At 43.6% G+C, this 19,423-nt stretch overlaps 1 protein-coding gene, 1 long non-coding RNA gene and 1 other non-coding gene across 5 annotated transcripts in view; 2 read left to right on the top strand and 1 right to left on the bottom strand.

The window, feature by feature from the left end:
• Positions 1–6,835, bottom strand: part of RAB11A (RAB11A, member RAS oncogene family) — a 24,123-nt gene extending 17,288 nt beyond the window's left edge. The window contains exon 1 of one of the 2 annotated variants that reach the window (XM_037910493.2): positions 6,623–6,835. Coding sequence is in view for 1 of the 2 variants with exons in the window: in XM_007059487.4 (XP_007059549.1) it covers positions 6,623–6,662 (40 nt within the window). In the remaining variant the exon portion in view is untranslated. The remainder of the gene's footprint in view (positions 1–6,622) is intronic. The other variant, XM_007059487.4, reaches the window with a different exon arrangement.
• LOC119567173 overlaps positions 1–19,423 on the top strand; it is a 27,280-nt gene extending 7,857 nt beyond the window's left edge. The window contains exons 2-5 of one of the 2 annotated variants that reach the window (XR_005227022.2): positions 5,145–6,211; positions 8,159–8,279; positions 14,300–14,397; positions 15,597–19,423. This is a non-coding gene — a long non-coding RNA (uncharacterized LOC119567173). Of the gene's footprint in view, positions 1–5,144; positions 6,212–7,629; positions 8,280–14,299; positions 14,398–15,596 lie in introns of those variants that run through there. The other variant, XR_005227020.2, reaches the window with a different exon arrangement.
• On the top strand, positions 7,466–7,537 carry TRNAQ-CUG. Its single transcript has one exon. It is a non-coding gene; the product is annotated as a tRNA-Gln (tRNA).

The raw sequence follows: 19,423 nt of genomic DNA, 5'->3' as shown, positions 1-19,423 counted from the left end.
GAGGATTTGCTCTAGGAATTATTTTGGGGACGTTCTATGGCCTTTGTTACACAGGAGGTCAGACTAAATGATCACAATGGTCCCTTCTGGCCTTGGAATTTATTAATCTATTTTGGCAAGGTTAGGCCAAATTTTTAAATAGCTTTACAATCACAGAAATTGCATACTTGTAGAAGTTATTGGGAGGGGGAACCCTTCAAATCCCTTTTAACCAAGTTATATCTCGTATAATCATCAATACCTAGCATCCAGTTGTTATGCTAGGGATTGAAGAGTTTTCTTGTTTAGGTCAATTTCTGCTTTCCCCAAGTTCCCTATCCCCAGCAGGTTGTGCAGTATGACTCTGTAGCATGGATATCAGCTAGCTTAGCTATCCCTGCTCCCACCATCACCAATATTTGCTATTTTTCCTGAGTATTAAACATGAAAAACTTCAGTCATTCCACAAAACTTGCCGGGGTTCTCTCTCAACTAGCCCGAGTCCCATGCTGTTGCTGACAGAGAACATTTACTGTGCCAATTTCAAAAGGAGCTACAGTGATCCAATTAAGTGAAGAAAATATCAAGGGCTTGTCCACACTGGCACTTCCCTGAGCTTCAAGAAAGTTGCAGCGCTGTAGTGTGAAAAAACACCCCCCTGAGCGCAGCAAATTTCAGCCTGGGTAGCTGCGCCCCTCATGGAGGTGGGTTTTTTAGAGCACTGGGAGAGCTCTCTGCCACGACTACACAAGCCGCGTTAAAGCGCTGCCGCGGCAGCACTTGAATGTTGCCAGCGTAGACTAGCCCTCAGACTCTCTTCCCCCATCTCTGTATTTTCTCCACTTAATTGGGCCATTGTAGCTCCTCTTGTACATGGCAGGGGAACTTCGCACATCAGCAGCAGATAAGACTCAGCTCTAAGCCTGGCAGAGGCAAAGGCAAGATTATTCCTCTTTTAAAAACTATTAAGAAGCTGTTCATAGCTAACACACAGATATTGAAAACTAAATTTGGTAAAACTTAAAGCTTCTTCTTCCCTCCCCACGTACCCACTTCAATTCTGGCATTTTGATACCATCCAATATTCTCGTGAATTCTTAAAAATTAAGATTTTTAAATCATTCAGAAGCTTAATCCCCTACTTTCAGATTGTGCAGTGTGTTTCTAGCTCCAGAAGTTAGAACAGCTACTAAAATTCTGGTCAAAACTGAAGTGTGGGAGAAAAACTATGATGACCAAAGTGTAATTCACAGGTCTCTAACCATCAGGGCTGGAATGTAATTATGTATGCAACTCTGGGGTTTCCAAATGGGTTTTATGGCATTTGTTTCAAGGCCTAAATTTGCCACACAATGGTCATTAGCAGTCACTGATCTAGGATGTAAGACAGTAAGTCCCATACTTTGGAGCAGTCTATATCTGCACATGGCAATAGGGATCTGAGAAGTATCAAGGTAGAGAGCAGACGGGAGAAAAGGTTTTAAAAAAAAAAAAAGGCTACAAGACAACGACTCAGGCTTGTATAGAGCATTAAGGCTGGGCATCTGCATCAGCCACAGCCCTCACAGCAGCAGAATGAGGCGCAGAGTGCTTCCATAACCCAGCTTCCCAAGAGCCACTTTCTTACTGAACAGTACAGCTCATTACTCTTTGCTAGCAAACTGAAACTGAATACAGTATTTTTAAAAGGCGCCTTGGCAAGTGTTTTCCCAGTTTTCAATTGAGACACTTCCTTTTTAGTCAGCTTATCTGATTGCAAAACATCATTTCTCATTTGTGAGTTCACTCTCCCCTGCCAGGTTATTTTCTTGTTATTGGTGCATGAAGGTAAAAAATATGGCTGTTTTTATCCTCAGTATGACCAAATCTCTGTGAAAACAGCATCCAAGTGAACAGATCTTTGAATATATTTATAGTTAACCACTGTGCAATGGGGAAAATATTATACTTTTGTTAAATCATACTAGAGTCAACTGTAATAGCAACTGAACTGTTGATAGCCTAAATCTATTTACAGTTTAGGAGACTGCTTTCTTGTGAGTGGCAATTAAAGAAATCAAACCAGGCTTAAAACCCTTGACACGGTCCTTTAAACATGTGATACCACCAAAGCTAGCATGTCCACGATCTAGAAGATCAAAAAAATCAAAGAGATTCCGATTTCTAATAGTTGGCCATCCTCCTAAAAGGGAGTCCTTATCCGATTTATGTTTACCTAGTGCAAATAGTGTTAGCATGATACTAAGCACTTGTACAACACTTTACAACACCAACAATTTGGCTAAATGTTAGTAGTTTTACTATTGCTACTGCCATGGCAATTCCAGTATTTTGGTAAAGAAAATGAAATTCCTTTAGTAACTGTAGTTTGATTTTTTGTATTATATTCTCTAGATTGAGTGCTGTACAAGTCTAAAACATGAATATAAATTCAGCACCGTAGGCTGCATGAAAACCAAACTATTAAGATGAAAAGCCAATGACAAAAGCTGTGCAGCTTTTGTTCCCATGTTTAACCTTTGCCTTAAAGCTTAAAAGCAACTATTTTTTAAAGTGTTTCAACTAGCTAGTGAAATTATATTCTCCGACTCCAGTTTAAACATTAATGGTGAACCCATAACTACAAATTTGCATTGTCTAATGTATCACTGATAAAGATTCATTTCTGTATAGCCCCTTACTAAAAGGATCCAAAAAGCCCTTTGAAAGTATCATTTCACCCATTAATGAAATACAGCCACCTATGGGGTGGAATACAACAGCTAACCGCATCATCATAAAGTTTAGGACACGTTTACAGGTATTGAAGGGCTACTTCTGAAAACACTTGGATTTATTATTTATGCTTTTGTTCCCACCACAGAGAGCTGTATCTAATAACAAACCTTTCCTATATTTTATTATGTCTTTATATCCCTTATACATGTGAGGAACTCTACAAGAGTCTGCAAAGTTACTACACTATCCTTCATCTCTCTCCTCAAAACCCACTTATGCTGTGATGATCAAAACCTCTCTACAATGGCTAGGCAGTTGTTAAGCAGTGATAACACATTATGTTTATCCTCTCACTGTTAAACAAAGGAGGAGGGCACAAGATTATCCACCTACTGTCTCATCTTATACTAACACCGTAAGCATTTTGGGGTAAGGGACAGTCTGTTCTGTGTATTTGTAATACATAACACAGCTCAGCTGGAGCCTCTAGGCACTACTATAATACAAATGAATAAATACAAATCTTGTTCTCTACATTAATCAGAGGCAGCAATTCGGCTTGCTACATCACAAGAAAATGCCCTCACTTGTAATGGAGAGAGAGGCCCAAATAGGGTTTACTACCATTCCAAATAGCAGTGGCTTTCAAGTGACCGGTTTTTCCATAAACAGAGCAAGTATGAGACAGTAATGCAAGGTCTGAAACCCAGACCAACAGGTTTGCGCAGCTTTAGCAGAGCTTCTTTGATTTAGTAATCAAGTTAGAGAAAAATGAGCAAGATGCAACAACGCCTCCTGTCAAGCATATCTAATAGTCAGCTGATTGTCAGTGCAGTCAGGCCCAAATTCAGAAATGGGGAAGTGAGTTTGCTGGCTCACTGAGCTATAGCTCAACGAAACGTCCAGCCAGTTGGACAACTTTTATTTCCATAAATATAGAACCATCATTTTGGTTGGAATAGTACCTACGAAAGATTCTTTTACAGAACTGAAAGATCAGGATGAGCATGGAAGAGTTTCCCAGAAGGTGTAACTGACAATGTACAGCAAAGTCATCTTAAGATTCCTATAACATATCCAATACCTAAATTCACAGTGGGCAACAGTTTGCACTGTCTACTCTAAGGAGTGATCTGCTGTTTAGATAACAGGCTGGTTCTACAACATGGGTATACATTTTATATTGATAAATTCAGATCTAGTCCTAAATAGGGTCATAAGAGGGCAGTGATTGTCACAATGATTCCCCCTCCCCCCCAAAATAAGAGTAAAAAAAGCTTAAGTAACTGAAGATCATAGATCTCATCTGCTTTCTGCAGTGCAGCCTCTGAGTACTCTGGCCATTGCTGTCTTTCAGGCAGTCCAAAGATAGGAACCTGAAGGGCAACACACTGGAGTGGGACAGCCAGAAATGACAATCCAATTTTTTGTAAGTCCCACTGAACCATGCTAAAGCCTTGAACAACAGAGTCAGGAGACAGCTAAATTGCAACAGCTCCTCTGACTAATTGTCACTGTAGTGTAGGTTGGCCCATACCCTAAGCACCAGCATTATCAACACAGATTTAGCGATAAGGTTGTCAGCCTCCGATTCTGCAGAACAAACATTGTAGGTCCTATACAAACGGGGAGGAGGAGTGTTTAATCCACTGGGTGGGCGTGGAAGGAGATATCACCCACTTTAAGGTAGGTTGAAGATTGAGTTCAATCTCCTCATCCATAAGATCTCCCTAATGCTCACTTTTTTTTTTCTTGCATTTCCTTCTTCTGGAGATAAATGTGTAACATTTGGATTAGAGAAGTAATCAGTTTATATAAATTTAAACTAATTTTGCATTTTTCCATACAAAAGACTTATCCTTTAATATGTCCAATTTATACAATTTTTGGAGTGTTTGTGATTTAAGATGGTGGTTTAATAATTCAGTGTAAACAGTAGTGTAACCAAGACAAGAGCATTGGATGTACTTAAATTAATGACCACCAGGATGGCTTTTCTACAGTGCAAAAAGGGAAATGGACTGTAACTTGCCAGGTAACAATTGCTGTTGTAACCAGATTCCCTGACTTGGTTTTAGTTGTAATATACATTTACCCTGACATATGGTTGTATTTAGGGAAAAGTACGGTAAAAAGCTGCTTTCCAAATGGATGAACATACAGAAAAGTTTACTTAAGTTATTGCACAGTTAAATATAGGGAGAGAAAACCTTTACATTCTCTCTTTTGAGGTCCATCCTTAAGTGCTATGACAGGAACATTTCAGAGCTCCTTTGCTATTACAAGGTACAAACTAATATTTTCAATCCAGTGTTCAGTACATGCAGATTTCCACTATAGCATTACAGCATGTGGTTACATCTGAAATATTTTCAAAATAGGCAATTTAAGTGTTTGATTTAAAGTTAGTAAATACTCAATGTCACCATTTCACTGTGCTTTTGCAGCATGTCTTACTTGTGAAGATTTCCAACTGCTGTTTCATTCGGCAGAAAGATAAATGTTAAATGGACCATTTTGTACATTCTGATGCATCTTTAACAAAACTCAGTTGAACCAAAATGAGAAGAATCTGCTTAGGCCTTGGAAAACAAGGCATTTCTGCCTTAATCTTCCGGGAGCTTTATGAAGTGACAAGACAGGAAGTGAGATCAGTGGGAGTGAGATAATGGTTACAGTAATCACTGGAGCAGAACTCCAACACAGTATGAGGCAAGTAATGCAATATTTACTACTGCATAAAATTGTGCTTATGATGCCGACGTCAACCCTTGAAAAAGCACAGTTCTACCTGAACAGTGTTTAACTTGTAAACTGTAATAGGAAGTGACTTCTACTCTCCCTCTGCACAACCACTAGTTATTTTATTCAGCACATTATATTGACTGCTCTTAGTTCAGGAGCAGAGCAGCAGCACTGCACAAAGATCATAGCCCACGATGGCTGTTTCACATTAAAACTGCCCCAAGATTTAGTTGGCCATTTTAGAGTAGGCTTGTCGAAAGCTACAGCCAACCACTCCAAGGCTAGTATATCAATACTCACACCTCCATATTTTAAACCAACACTCTACAAGGGCAGAAAATCTGAAAGGGTTTCTGGAGTTTTATCTTTGGTGATCATCATTCAGCCTTCTTTGAGCAATAATAAGGCTCCCTCCAAAACAGATAGCTTTAAATGGCAGGTCTCCATCTTATAGTTTGATTATAATTAGAAACTGAAATATAAATGTTAAATTACTGGTTACCCTCTCAAACCAAGAATAAGCATCTCTTCAAACCATTTCCTCAGTCCCACAAAAGAAAACCAATCTTGGGGTTTACTCAACCCCCCCAGAGAGAAATCAAAGACAAGGAGGTTGCCCTGGGAGGATGACGGAAGTGGCTTACGAACTAGTTTTTATAGTGAAGCAACCTCCGGAATACACTTCAAGGCATCCTCTCAGCCAACGTCAGAGGCGGGGGCACACCAACCACTACCACCAAGAGACACCTTGTCCCAGTCCACGATGCGGGTAAGGCTAGGTCAGAAGGTATGGGAGAGGAGTCCGATTTCCCCGTGGGCCTTTCAATTCAGGGCCCTGGCCCAGGGACTGGAGCATCCCAGGGAGCATCTTGCACGTTCACAGGGCTGGCCCAGAAGGGGGGGGGGGCTGCTCCTCCCTCTTCTCTCCCCACCCCGCACTTGGGGGAGGAGAGGCTGGCCCAGAATGGGGGACGTGCCCCAGGAGATGCTCCGTAGGGGCCCCTCTATCGCGGGGCAGGGGCTCCGGGACGAGCTGTCCCTGCTGCGGACGGCGCTGAGGTTGCAGGGCCTGGGAGGCGATTCTACTCCCCCCGCCCCCCCCGGAGAGGTGACCCCTCCCCGAGGGCAGAGCCCCCCGCGGGGCCGGGGCGGGGGCGGGGCTGGCGGCCGGCCCGCCTACCTTTGAAGAGATAGTCGTACTCGTCGTCGCGGGTGCCCATGGTGCGCGGAGCCAGAGGGGAGCCGCCGCCGCCGCAGGAGTCAGCAGCCGAACCCGGGGCCCCTCCTTACGGCCGCTGCGGCACTTCCGCTCCCGGCGCCCCGCCCCGCCCCCCACCGGAGAACTACTTCCGGGGTCACCAGCACGGCTGCCGCACCCAGGGAGCAGCGCCGGGGGGCGGCCCTTCCGGGGTCACCACGCTGACTCCGCCCACGGGCGGGGCGGGGCCGAGCCGGTCTCCCTCCGCTGCCGCCGCCGCCACCTCCCGCGCTGGGGCGGGGCTTTGCGGGCGGACGCCCCCGCCCCGGCCCTGGCCCATGCCGTGATTTCGACCCGGCCCCTACAGCGCCGTATCGCTCCGCGCCTCAGTGCCCGTCTCTCCGAGCGCTACCCCGGGGCCTTGCAATAGGCTGGGGCGCCTGACGCTCCCGCGACTCCCCTCCGTGCCCCACAGACGTGCCCCCTCCCCCCGTAGCCCTGGCCATAGCCCGTCCCTCCGGCTAGGCCGGGCCCGCCTGCCCCCCGCTCCCCTGGGACCGCGCCAGCGAGGGGCCGGGGCTGGCTCTGTCCGCCGCTCCGCCCCCTTTCGCCCGCTCCTGCTCTGAACCCCTGGGCCTGGCCCGGGCGGGGCACACACCGGGCTGCTCCCTTCGGTCCGCGGCGCCGGACGGGCAGCACCCCGCAGGCCTCACCAGGCCGGGCTGGGGAGCTGGGTCGGGGCACCTGGCCGCGGGTCTCTGGCGGTGGGTGGGAGCCCGCCCGCAGCAAGGATGAGAGGCCGCAGGGGCGCCCTAGTGCCCAAGCGGTTCCATGGTGTAATGGTTAGCACTCTGGACTCTGAATCCAGCGATCCGAGTTCAAATCTCGGTGGAACCTGTTCCTTTTCGCCCTCCCCCCGAGCTGCACAGAGAGGGAAGGTTTCCTCTCCATCTCACACAGCCTTTCCCGTGAGTTTCTAGTAACAGAATCATTATTTTCAATAAAAATAAATTGTTTATCGCTTTGGAACCTTACCCAGCCTAAGTGCATGGGGAGTTATTGTTTGCATCCCAGTAGTTGATATATAGTTCTTCTGTTGCCATTATTAATTATTATTAATGTCTCATTAGGGGTGGGTTAATATTCAGAAGGCGACAACGTGTGAAGCCATGCAGCCGTTTCTTTACAAAGAGCAGCCTAGAGCTAGCTCAGCTGGGAGACTCAGCCAGGCTCCCACACCCCTCAGCAACAGCACAATGTGGGCTGAAGCCATCCAAGGTACAGGCAAATCAAAGCTGAGTTGGGGCTTGAGTCCCTTTGCCTCGGCTAAATCGAATCTCTTCAATACAGGTATTAGCAGGGAAGAACTTGAATTAACAATGTGCAGCCTTCACGTAGCTTTCTTTGGCCTTATGACTCCAAAGCACCCTCTGGATGCTTTGCGTACAAGTAACTCATCACCCACAAGGTGTGAACAGCATAGCACAGGAGTTTTACATGGTGGGTTTTGTACTTTAGGTATTACCAAGCATGGCACTCTGTACAACAGTCAACTGAAGAAAATGGGCTCCAGATGTGGGAGTCTCCTGTGAGAAGTCAGTGACTTGGCAGAACTGTCACATCAACAAGGATAGGGAAGGTAAGCTAATATTTCAGACTGTGAAACAGGCCAGTATGTAAGGTTGCCGTGGTGCTGGGGCTTGGAGAAGGAAGTGGGTAGGACCGAGTCTCAGGTGGGGAGATCTCTGGAAACATGCTGCGTCTGTAGAAAGAGTTAGAGAAATCTAGATCTATTCAGGAGCAAAATGAAAGAACAGCGTGCTCCACTTCACATCACCTCCGTTCAAAGACTGGGTAGGTTTTGGATCAAGCCTGTCTCTAGTCTTAAAGATCTTTATATCTTTAGGAGGTATCCTTCTCCTGAAGAAATTAACTATTGGGGGAAGGAGTAGGCCATAAAGTTCTGCTTGGCAGAGGAAGACTGTCCCAATAAATTCAGGGAGGCTTTGAAAGACTCATTTAGGAGGAGGGAGCAGAAGAGAAAGATATTCAAGCATTAGCTTGGGCCAAAGGAGAAACAGCCTTGAACGTGGAAAAACATGGCAATCCCTTTGTCCTGCATGAAGCCCAGAATAAAAATCCGGTACCGCAATGTCCCTCTTAGCAGGGGATCAGAAAAGACACAGGTGAGCAAAAAAATATTGTTGGGAAAATAAGTGTTGTTTAAAGGCAGTCTAACATAAAGCAATCATGCTTGGGTACAGTCCCTGACATGCTTATTTTATAGGGGTCGAATTCATTTCAATGGAAGTCAATGAGAGCTTTGCCATTGACTTCCATGGCACAGGATTGAGATCAAGATGCGAGAAGTCAAAATGATATTCGTGGCCATATAATTGAACTGGAGACTTTAAAATTTCTTCTTCTGCCACAGGATTGTTTTCAGCAGTGGAATTGATACGTTACTCATCCGCATAATTAAGCGGAATATTCTCATACTCCATGTAGCCCAGTAGCATTAAGGAGAGTTATGAATGTCAAGCACTGTTCATTGGGATAAGAAGAAACCCTTTAACATATTCATTTTTGTTGTTTAAAAATACATTATGCTGTTAAATTAACACCAGTGTGCACCTTTCTGTAGCACTGAAAATAAAAGATTAAGTAGAGACATTGATTTACAATAAAATAACAAATTATGTAATCGCAGTTCAGCTATTAAAGAAGAAGGATGGTCTAGTGGTTAGGGGACTAGATTGGCACTCGGGAGATCTGGGTTTCATTTCTTCGTCTACCACTGCCTGGCTCTGTGACCCTGGGTAAGTCACTTAGTTTCTCCTGATGTGTCCCCATTGTGATAAAAACCCATAGCTCAGAGATCAGGTCAGCTGATTCAGGCTGCTAGTCTGAAAACTGCATTGTAGATGCCTGGGCTCTAAGACCCATCTGCCTCCTGTCCTGGGGTCATAGAGCCCAGTCTGAGCCCAAATGTCTGCACTGCAATGTTATAGCCTGCGAGCCTGAATCAGCCGTCCTGTGCCAACCTCAGATCTTCTATTGCAGGATAGATTACGTTCTGTGTCTCAGGGCACAAGAGCTGACTTGTATTTTTCCTGGTGGGTGCTCCATCCCTGCTCTGCCCTGAGGCCCTGCCCACACTCTACCTCTTCCCACCCCCACTCTGCCCCCTCCCCTGAGACTCCGCCCTCACTCCGCCGCTTCCCACCCCCGCTCTGCCCTCTCCCTTCAGGCCCCCCCGCCTGCCGCTCCCTGCTCTCTGCCTCCCCTGCCCCAAGCGCCTCCAGCCTGCTAAACAGCTGATCAGCAGCCAGCCCCAGGGCCCGAATCACTATGGCTAGTGGGTGCTGAGCATCCCCTGTTTTTTTTCTGTGAGTGCTTGAGCCCCAGAGAACCCACTGAGTCGGTGCCTGTTTCTCAGGGTATGTTGACACTACAAAATTATATCAATCGAAGTTACTTCGATGTACAGCCACTGCAGTAATTAAATCGCTTTGGCATGTCCACACTATGCTCCTTGTCTCGGCAGTGAGTGTCCTCACCAGGAACGCTTGCACCAATTTAACAGTCAGCGTGGGGCATTGTGGGATGGCTTCTGTAAGGCAGCAAACAGTCAATGTAAGCAACACAGTGCCTACACTGACACTATCGACCTAACTATAGCAGCCGAAGTGCTACACCTCTCGTGAAGGTGGTGTTACTAAGTCAGAGTATGTCTACGCTTACTGGGGATTGATACTGTGGCGATCGATCCACCGGGGGTCAATTTAGCGGGTCTAATGAAGACCCACTATATCGACGCAGATCACTCTCCCATCAACTCCGGTACTCCACCGGAACGAGAAGCATAAAGTAAGTCGACGGGAGAGTTTCTCCTGTCAACCCAGCACAGTGTAGACACCGCAATAAGTCGACCTAAGCTATGTCGACTCCAGCTACATTAATCACATAGCTGGAATTGCGTAACTTAGGTCGACTTAACCCGGTAGTGTAGACCTGCCCTCAGTGTAGTGGGCAAATTACGTCGGTGGAAGCTACATTTTAGTGTAGATGCTTACAGAGTTAGCTTGACTAAGCTGCCTTGCGTCGACCTAACTCTGTAGCATAGACCAGGGCTCAGTTCCTCATCTGTGCAATGGGGATAATAGTGCTGCCCTACCTAAAAGGGGTGTTGTGAGATAAATACATTACAGAGTGTGAAGTCCTTGGATACTATAGACATTGGGGGGTTGCAAAAGTACGTAAGGTGTGAACTTGAAATTTGTCAAGCTTAGTTTTGCCCTTTAAAAGACAAAAGTTTTTTTTATGGTGTTGTGGAAAAAAAATAGCAGAAATCAAATGACTTTTTGTTCCACAGCTGTAAAAAAAACAAAAACAAAAAAAAACCAAACAGCAACACAAAAAAACTAGTTGTTTTTGTGTGCTTTTATAGATCATATTTATCAGTTGATATTTCAGAAAAACTTGTAATGACACTTTTTCCATATATACAAGAGTCATTTCATCCTGCACCTAATTGCAGTTATTTCTGGGGTGGAGCTAGGTAATACAACATGAGAGTTTAGAACAGGAAGTAAGAAGCGATACTGTATCCAACTGAAATGACCATAATGTTCTTTATATATCTGTAAGATTATGACCTAGTGTAAATTATAATCGAGGGCTTTTACCAATCACGTCTTTTAAGATGAATGTGACAGCAGATTGCCACATGCATGAGTGGTAGTAGGAGTTATCTTTAGCTAAGACAATTTAAACTAATTAAAATCATTTGTAATCATTCTCTTCTTGGAGTAAATAGGCAAAATTAAAATATCAGAGAGTGCTGCAGATCAGGACTGAGGTGCACTGACAGAACTGTCTGCACTGACAGAACTGTCTGGGGACAGGATTGGGATAGCAGGAAATGCTGCAAACCAAGAATGAGGAGTGTTGGCGTAGCTGTGAGGGCAGCCAAGTTTGGATTATATGGGATACTTCATGTCATTAATGAAGTGTATTAACACTATTAATGTATATGTGCTCAGCACTGGAATAGCAGAGGATTTAGCAATTCAGGGATGAGGTGTGTTGGCATTACTGGTCTCTATGCTGCTTGTATCCTGTCAATGCCATTAGTTTCTCATTTGCGTGAGCACTAAATTCAATCAAATGAAAAAAACACAAACCAAACTATCACCACATCATAGTTTCTCCATTCTTCATTTAGCTGCACACGTTTCTGTAGTGAGCAGAGTGACACAGCACATTCCCAAAAGCTAGAGCACAGACAAAGTATGAGATTCACATAGCTCCTGAATGTTTTATGTGCAGGAGAAAAGGAGACCCGGTCACAGTCATAACTGTGCATTTATGGCCATGTTCTGGAAATTAATAGACTAGCTACCAAAACAAGCCCAGAAATATGCTGCAACAGCACCATTAATGTATGCATGTAGGTATCTGTGTTACAGCTATGCCATGCAATGCATGTCCGTGACTTGTAAATGAGAGCTGCAAGGAGCACAGATCGACAAGGCACCATTGATCAGTTAAGGGTATATGGCCAAAAACACGTAGGCATCTACCCCTAACTTCTAGGGTGAAATCCTGGTCCCACTAAATTAAATGGTAGTTTTGCCATTTACTTCAGTGGTGCTATGATTTCACTCTGCAGATTGGTCGCTATAAGGGATTTAAAGGAAACAAAATGAAGGTTGGCAACTGTCCAGCACTACCATTGCTGGTTGCAGGTTTTCTGGCAGATGCCTGAACTTGGCCCTACATTTCCAGTCTATGTGTTGCAAATCCCATCAAACAATGAGCAGTTCAGAGAATGATTTGGATCAGCAAGTGACAATAATTCAAAATTGTCCTTGAATGGCTGATGACCCAAATTCCCACTTTCCCAACCAAAGGGACAACCGGCTTTCCCTGTTAACAGGCAAGAGGGACAGAAGCAAAGCAACACAACCTACACTACTCATTCAGAGGAGAAATATTTCCTAGGGGGGGAAATCCAATCAATACTTTCCAATTTTCTGACAAGCAATGAGTCATTACAATGATGCAGAGATAATTCACTCAGCTTTCCAATCAAGCCTCTAAATTATAGAAGAGAAGAGTCATTTTAGGCCTCACCAGTTTCAGTCTCATATGATGTCACTCAGAAAAAGAACTCCTGAGTATAAGATCTGTCTGCTTAAACAACAAACTTCTTTTCAAACAGACCTGACCAAATTAAAGGCACTATGGTGTACAAGGAGTTCCACTCTCCCTGGCACTGGTGAACGTAATAGAAATGCACAGCAGTCGATAGCTTAGCTAACTGAATTACAGCTGTAAACTCTATACTTTCTAGTTCTACAGCTCATATAACAAGAGGTGGGCCCTGTCCAGGACATTTCCTGTAAATCAACCTACCTCTCCCTACACTGCGGAGTTTGAATAACATGGGACCCGGATCTGAAATTACCCTAGATACGTTTTCAAAACTAGCCCTAGTTTTGCTACTCTGTACGTATCTGTGTATCTCTGCTGGAGAAAGAGAAGAGAGCAGGTCTAGAAAAAGTAAGCAGTTCTCTGGGACCAGTGTTAAAGGAGATCAGTGTTGAAGTAAATGGGAAAGAAGAGAAGCTTTCTCCATTCTGTGGGGAACAGGAATTTAATGCAACTGACCATATGACTCAGTGCTTGATGAGGTAAGTCTGTCATCATGTGAAATCATCAATTCCCTGTCTCCATTCTGGATTCCACAAGCACACTTGCCTGGCCTATTGCCCCCACAGACACATTTTGCAAGACAGTGCTGGCTGCTCCGTGGTTGCATATTGGTCAAGAAGTAATTTCAGAAGTTTGTGCTTCAGCTCCACACCTTTTCGTACCACTTGTTATTTTCTACATATGGCCAAATTCTGCTCTCAATTACACCCATTTCACTTCACTGACATCTAGGTAGATTATCTGGATATAAATACAATCCACAGGACAAGTGCAGCACCAGCACAAGTGTCTCTATCCTGCCCACCAAAACACCTTGATTTTGATCTGAAGGGACTGGCTCTAGGGGATTGAGAAAGCAGTTTAAACTCCATGGCCAATTCAATCCCTGCTCTTGCTGCAGAGACAGCCAACAAGGTTGGCAATTAGTGCCCAGCGTGGTGCTATTCCTTGCCACGTAAGCACGTCCCTGCCAAAAACGGGACTGAGACTATCAAACTCATCACATTTAGATCATTGAACAGTCATCAGCTGGGACCACTGTCCATTGCTGCCAGACAACATTGGTTTTGATCTAGTGAAGAGCTCTCTATCATGATTCCAGTCCTTAGAAACAGCCAGTTCCCCATAGTCCTTTTTTTAAAGACACTGAAATAAAAGTAATAGCATTTGAATATAGTCTAGTAATAATAATAGCTGCCTCTTAAGGTAAATGGGAAGCTGTATCTAGATTAATTTAGTAAGCTGAGATCCTAATTTTCCTGTGCTTCCTCTACAAACATATTCATGGTTTATTATGCCAGGAAAATGACAAAGTGCTGATGATAATCCTCCTTGAAGATATTCCTTATAAATCCACTAGATGTCCTACACTCTTCAAATGCTTTAAGATGCAGAGAGGTTTCACTAGTCTCTAAGTTTGGGCTTCATTTTTCTCTTTAGCAGAAATTAAACCTGGACTTTCAGTGGTGAAGAAAGACACAGATCTGCTTTCTGCACCTTGCAAGCAAGAAACTCGGCTCATTCTGGGAATGATTCTGGTGAATATCCACAAGAGCTTTCCACAAAGACCTAAGCAAGGATGGAGGTTTCTTTAAAGAATCTGCCTCCTTTCCTAGAGAATGCAAAATTTAGATTAATCAGAGCCAAACATTTGCCATACTCTGCCTTGGGAAGCTATTTATAGGCATTTTAAAGTGAGTCCTGTGCTGACCTGGAGGCAGTGATGACACATTCTTAATTGCAGAAGCTCTTTGAATAGTGTAGTTTTGACATTCCTGGACAAGACTCCAGCCCCTCGCACTTGAACACAATGCACAGACCGGGGCTCTGGCATGCCAGCAGTCACGCCTATCTGCTAAGGCTGTCACTGTACCCACTCAGAAAGTGTTCTCTCAGTTCCAGTACAGTGTGGCTGTCAAATATCTGGTAAGAGAGACAGGCTGCAGAATAGCAAACAGTGGCTTCTCTTGTCCATGGGCCCCTCTTATTTGCCTCGAGTACCAGCTTGGGATTCCAGACTTTCTTAGGGGATTCATACTTGTAGATGTATGAGAGCATTTTAATAGCATTCCAGTCTCTTTCAGGGTTCAGCTATCTACCCAAGGTGAGTATGTGCAACTCTCAATGAGGGATGATTGCAAAGTTGCTTCTTTGGCATTTCTCTCACTGAAGCACAAATCACACTCTGCGGAAGCGCTACAATGTTGCATCCCTCCACCAAGAAAACTTTGCTGGAACTAAGACTGCATTATGGGCCAGATTCACCTCTCATTTAAACCAGTTTTATACAGTGTAACTCATTTGAATGTAACGGAGTGACTCCTGATAAGGGAGTAGGGAATCAGGCCCATATTCCAGCAAATGCAGGAGACAGGTGCATTGTCAGACAGTGAGTTTAATACCTTCTCATTACTATGTTTAGGAAGCTTCATGGCCAGAAATATCCTCATAGCTATTAACTGTACAAATAGGCACCAGGGAGGGTGTCTACAACAGCTTATGGCATTATCTATAAGGGGAATGGGGCTGGATTCTGACAATATCCTTGGGCCATCAGCATTCTCTGCTGCCAGATATTTTGCCACTGAGGAAATGCCTTGCATCTCTCCCACACCGTATGTTTCATTAGTGGGTGTCTTTCTTGTCCTCTGTGTTAAGTGCCTGATGAGTGTTTCCACAACACATTGCGAGGGAAAAAGAAGGCCTGATCTTTCAACTGTACATTTCTGATTCATAGGTGGTAGTCCTGGTGCTGTCCATACATGATGTACAGCTCACCCTGAAAAGGAATACATTCAGGAATCAAAAATGGTCCAGCGCATATGTTTGCTGTCATACATAACAAATACTTCAGGCCCTGCCATGATTCAGTACATTATGTGTGGGAGCCATCTGGTCCCGTATCTTTAGAAGCAAACTGGAACACCGTGGATGCCTCATTGGTAAAAGCACAAACAGTTGAAGTGAGGGAGACGAAAAAGATCTGTTGACATTCTACTCAAGATTCTCCCTCTAGGGGACTGGTTTCATGACCCATTTCATCCTTCCTGCTACTCTAGAGAGTTACAGTCAGGCAGACTGTGCTGTCAGGTCTGTCAGTGTGAACACCTTTGGGATGCTAAAAATGGGTTTCATGTGCTTGGGCAAACCCAGTGGGACAAGAGTTTTCTCATTAATCAGCTGTGTCATAGCAAGCTGTGCAAGATGTTTGTGTAGCGTGTATTCCATAAAACATTGTTTGATCTAGAATTCTGATTTGTCCTAAACTGCACTATTAATCTACCTGCATGACTGGTCATTAGTATCTGCTCAGCACCACGCAGGACCGGGCCCCATGGTTTTGACAGACTGAAAGAAAGGTCACACCTAGTTTATTTAGATGGTCCCAGCTCTAGAAGATCCAGGAATGCAGAAGAGTCCTAGGCTGCAATAGCAGGTGGATTATCAGAAGATGAAGCAGTGAACGCATTCCAAATAGAGGATGGTAGGCTCTGGTACTGCTAAGATTTGGTGAAGGTTTTGTGTGCATCTAGGACTAGATCCTGAGCTGCTGTAAATTGGTATAGCTTGATCATGGAGTTACGCCACTTTACAGCAGCTCAGTAGCTGGTTTCCAGTGTCCACAAAGCATAAGAGAAGCAGGCAAACAGAATGTGCCTATGTTTGGGAGTCTGCACAGTGAAAGCACGCACCTGAGGCAGGTGCAAGTTTGTTTCCCCAGACACCAAATTATTAGAACAGAGAAAAGCAAGAGATGGGTTTGTTGTTCCATGATGGCCGTTCTAATGAAAGCTCATTTCAGAGTTTGGCCTGTTTCCAAGATGGTTAGATACAATACTCAGATTAATCCAGACCAGCCTTCCTGGTGCCATGCCCCTTGAGACACATGTTTGTTTATTCTATTACGAATAAATCTGAAAAAGTCAATTTGCTGTGAAAGCAAAGAAGTAATAAAGAATGTTATGCTTAGGCAAATAATACAACACTTCCAACTTAATATAGTTCAGCTTCGTGTCCGGCATGCTCCACACCAGACCAGTATGAGCAAGATGTGAGTCACTAATAAAAGAATAAATGTTTTTATTTATTATTCACCAGTCTCCAGGGTTTAAAGCCATTTAAAGTTAGTGCATTTTCCCATATACATTATTTAAAACGTAATAGTTCAACATAGGTACAGCTAAAGCAGGCAATATACACTGCCAAAGTATCTACTATGTTGTATTTCCTTAGAATGTCCCTGTCCCACATAAACTCCTGGTTCTAGACATAAGAGGGTGCTTTGTATTTAAGGATGGAGTGGCAGGCATTAAGTTTCTTGCTTTGATCAGTGTGTCTCAGCCTTTATGAACTCACTAGCAATGGCACTTGATAGAATTCAGTTTGAGTGTTAGTATGTAGCATTGCTATGTCTGTTTTCCAAACTAAGTTCCTGGTTTTCTGAAAATATTTGAAGACATCTTTCTATTTAACTTATTTTCAAACAAAATGGCATCCACCGAGAGGTTAAGAACACAACACACAAAGAACTCCGCAAGACTCCAAAATATAATGCTATGGACTTTCATGGCCAAATTCTGCTCTCATTTATACATGTGCAGATCTCCTTTGACCTCACTGGTGTAGCAGCAGAATCTAGCTCTCTGAGTTTTGACATGCATTTCCATTTCACTACTGTCAGGTCCAAAGTGTCTACCATATATGGATAAATACAATTTCAACATAACTGTCGCAATTTCCTTGGGAAAGTTACGATCTCAAAGGAAGTATATGAAAAAGTAAGTGTTTACAGTACATGAATCCCAGTCCTGTAATAAGTATGTGACAGTTGCTGTTGATTAATAGTTACACATGCAAACAAAAATATAGGATCAAATTTTCCACTAGTTTAGCTGCTCCACTGAGTGCCAGAGAGTTTTGTCCATTAACACCAGCAGAGAATTTGGCCCATATGTTTATTTTTAAAATGTTTATGTTCTACAGTTGTTCCCTGATCTTTTAGAGAGAAACAGTGTTTGCACTGAAAAGCTCAATCCAGCTGTACGTGAAAAATAGATGATGTATGCATTCCTGGTGTGTCTGTGTTGTGCAGGGGAGGGTCTAGCTCTGTCCTGCTCACTATGAATTGATTGACATTTGTACATATTTCACTACCTTTTCCTTAGCTGTGAGTGCTACATAGTTGTAGCTGGAAGGGTTTACCTTAGCAGGGATATTAGGTTGCAAGTAGATAGGTCTCGGTAGGCCCTGATGCAGGAAAACACATAAGGATGTGGTTTCCTAAGCAGAGTTACAGTTGTTATTCTGTAAACAGAGCATTTATTATTGGTCTGAAAAAAAATACAGGCACGTTAATTTCAGCAGCAAGGGAAAACACTGAATTTAAAAAACATCAGTGTTTGCAAAATGGAAAATGACAAAATCTGCAGAAAAAATCTCCCCACACCTCCCCTTTTTCCCCTTCCCCAACCTTCAAATGGGTATCGTAGACAATGGAGAGACAAAATACAACATTAACAACAGCTAACAACTTACATGGCAGTGACCGTTTAGAAAAGACTTTGCATATTATTTTTAAGTTACAGTTTTGCACATATGCTGTTCAACAGCTGCTAATGTTAAAGTCCAAGCAAGGGGGTATCAGGAATGCAGGATCTGAAGGGTTTCAGCAGTTGCTAAAGGCAAAACTTCCTGAAATTGTAGCAGATGTTGCTTACTTCCTGTATGCTTATCAACCACTGTAAAAATGTTTCTCCTTTGTAGTTGTTATGTTGAGCATAACTATGGAGATTCAAGACAGTCTATGCGACACTGACACATTGAGTGATTTACTGTATATCTGGTTTTGAATAATCAACCAAAGTATTGTTCTTACTAGAATCTCCCTGGACGCTTTGAGGAAGTTCATTAGTCACTGGATTTGAAATCAATGACAAGCAAATGACAGTACAGGAAATAAGTCAAATGTTATGTTACTACTTTATTCTGTAAAGATGGGTTTAAATATTACAGACTTACTGTTGCTTACTGCACCTACAATGGAATCCTTTTAACTGAAGACTTGATAAGTAAGTAACTTGCCCATTTCATTTGGACAATTGCCAGAGCAGAGTCAGTGTAATGCAACTTCATGATACTAAACAATTGGTAAATGCAAAAAGAAAAGGAGTACTTGTGGCATCTTAGAGACTAACCAGTTTATCTGAGCATAAGCTTTCGTGAGCTACAGCTCACTTGTAGCTCACGAAAGCTTATGCTCAAATAAACTGGTTAGTCTCTAAGGTGCCACAAGTACTCCTTTTCTTTTTGCGAATACAGACTAACACGGCTGTTACTCTGAAATTGGTAAATGGCATGGCTAGTCTGTTTAAATGGTGTTAATTGCAAGCCTGTAGTTAAAAGATGTGAACTAGTATTTGCTTGCATAAATTTCCTGCTGTGCAACCCATTATCAACTTCAGCCTGCTTGCCTGCACGTTTATGGCCATCAGATGTGTTAGTTTGGTCTTAATGTGTTAATTCTTTGTATATTGCTTCTCGCACACTGAAATAAAGAGCAATATA

The sequence above is a fragment of the Chelonia mydas genome, chromosome 10 (assembly GCF_015237465.2).
Source record: "Chelonia mydas isolate rCheMyd1 chromosome 10, rCheMyd1.pri.v2, whole genome shotgun sequence".
In the NCBI taxonomy this organism is placed as follows: domain Eukaryota; kingdom Metazoa; phylum Chordata; order Testudines; family Cheloniidae; genus Chelonia; species Chelonia mydas.
Note: the sequence above shows the minus strand (reverse complement) of the source record. Positions and strands in the feature narration are given on the sequence as shown.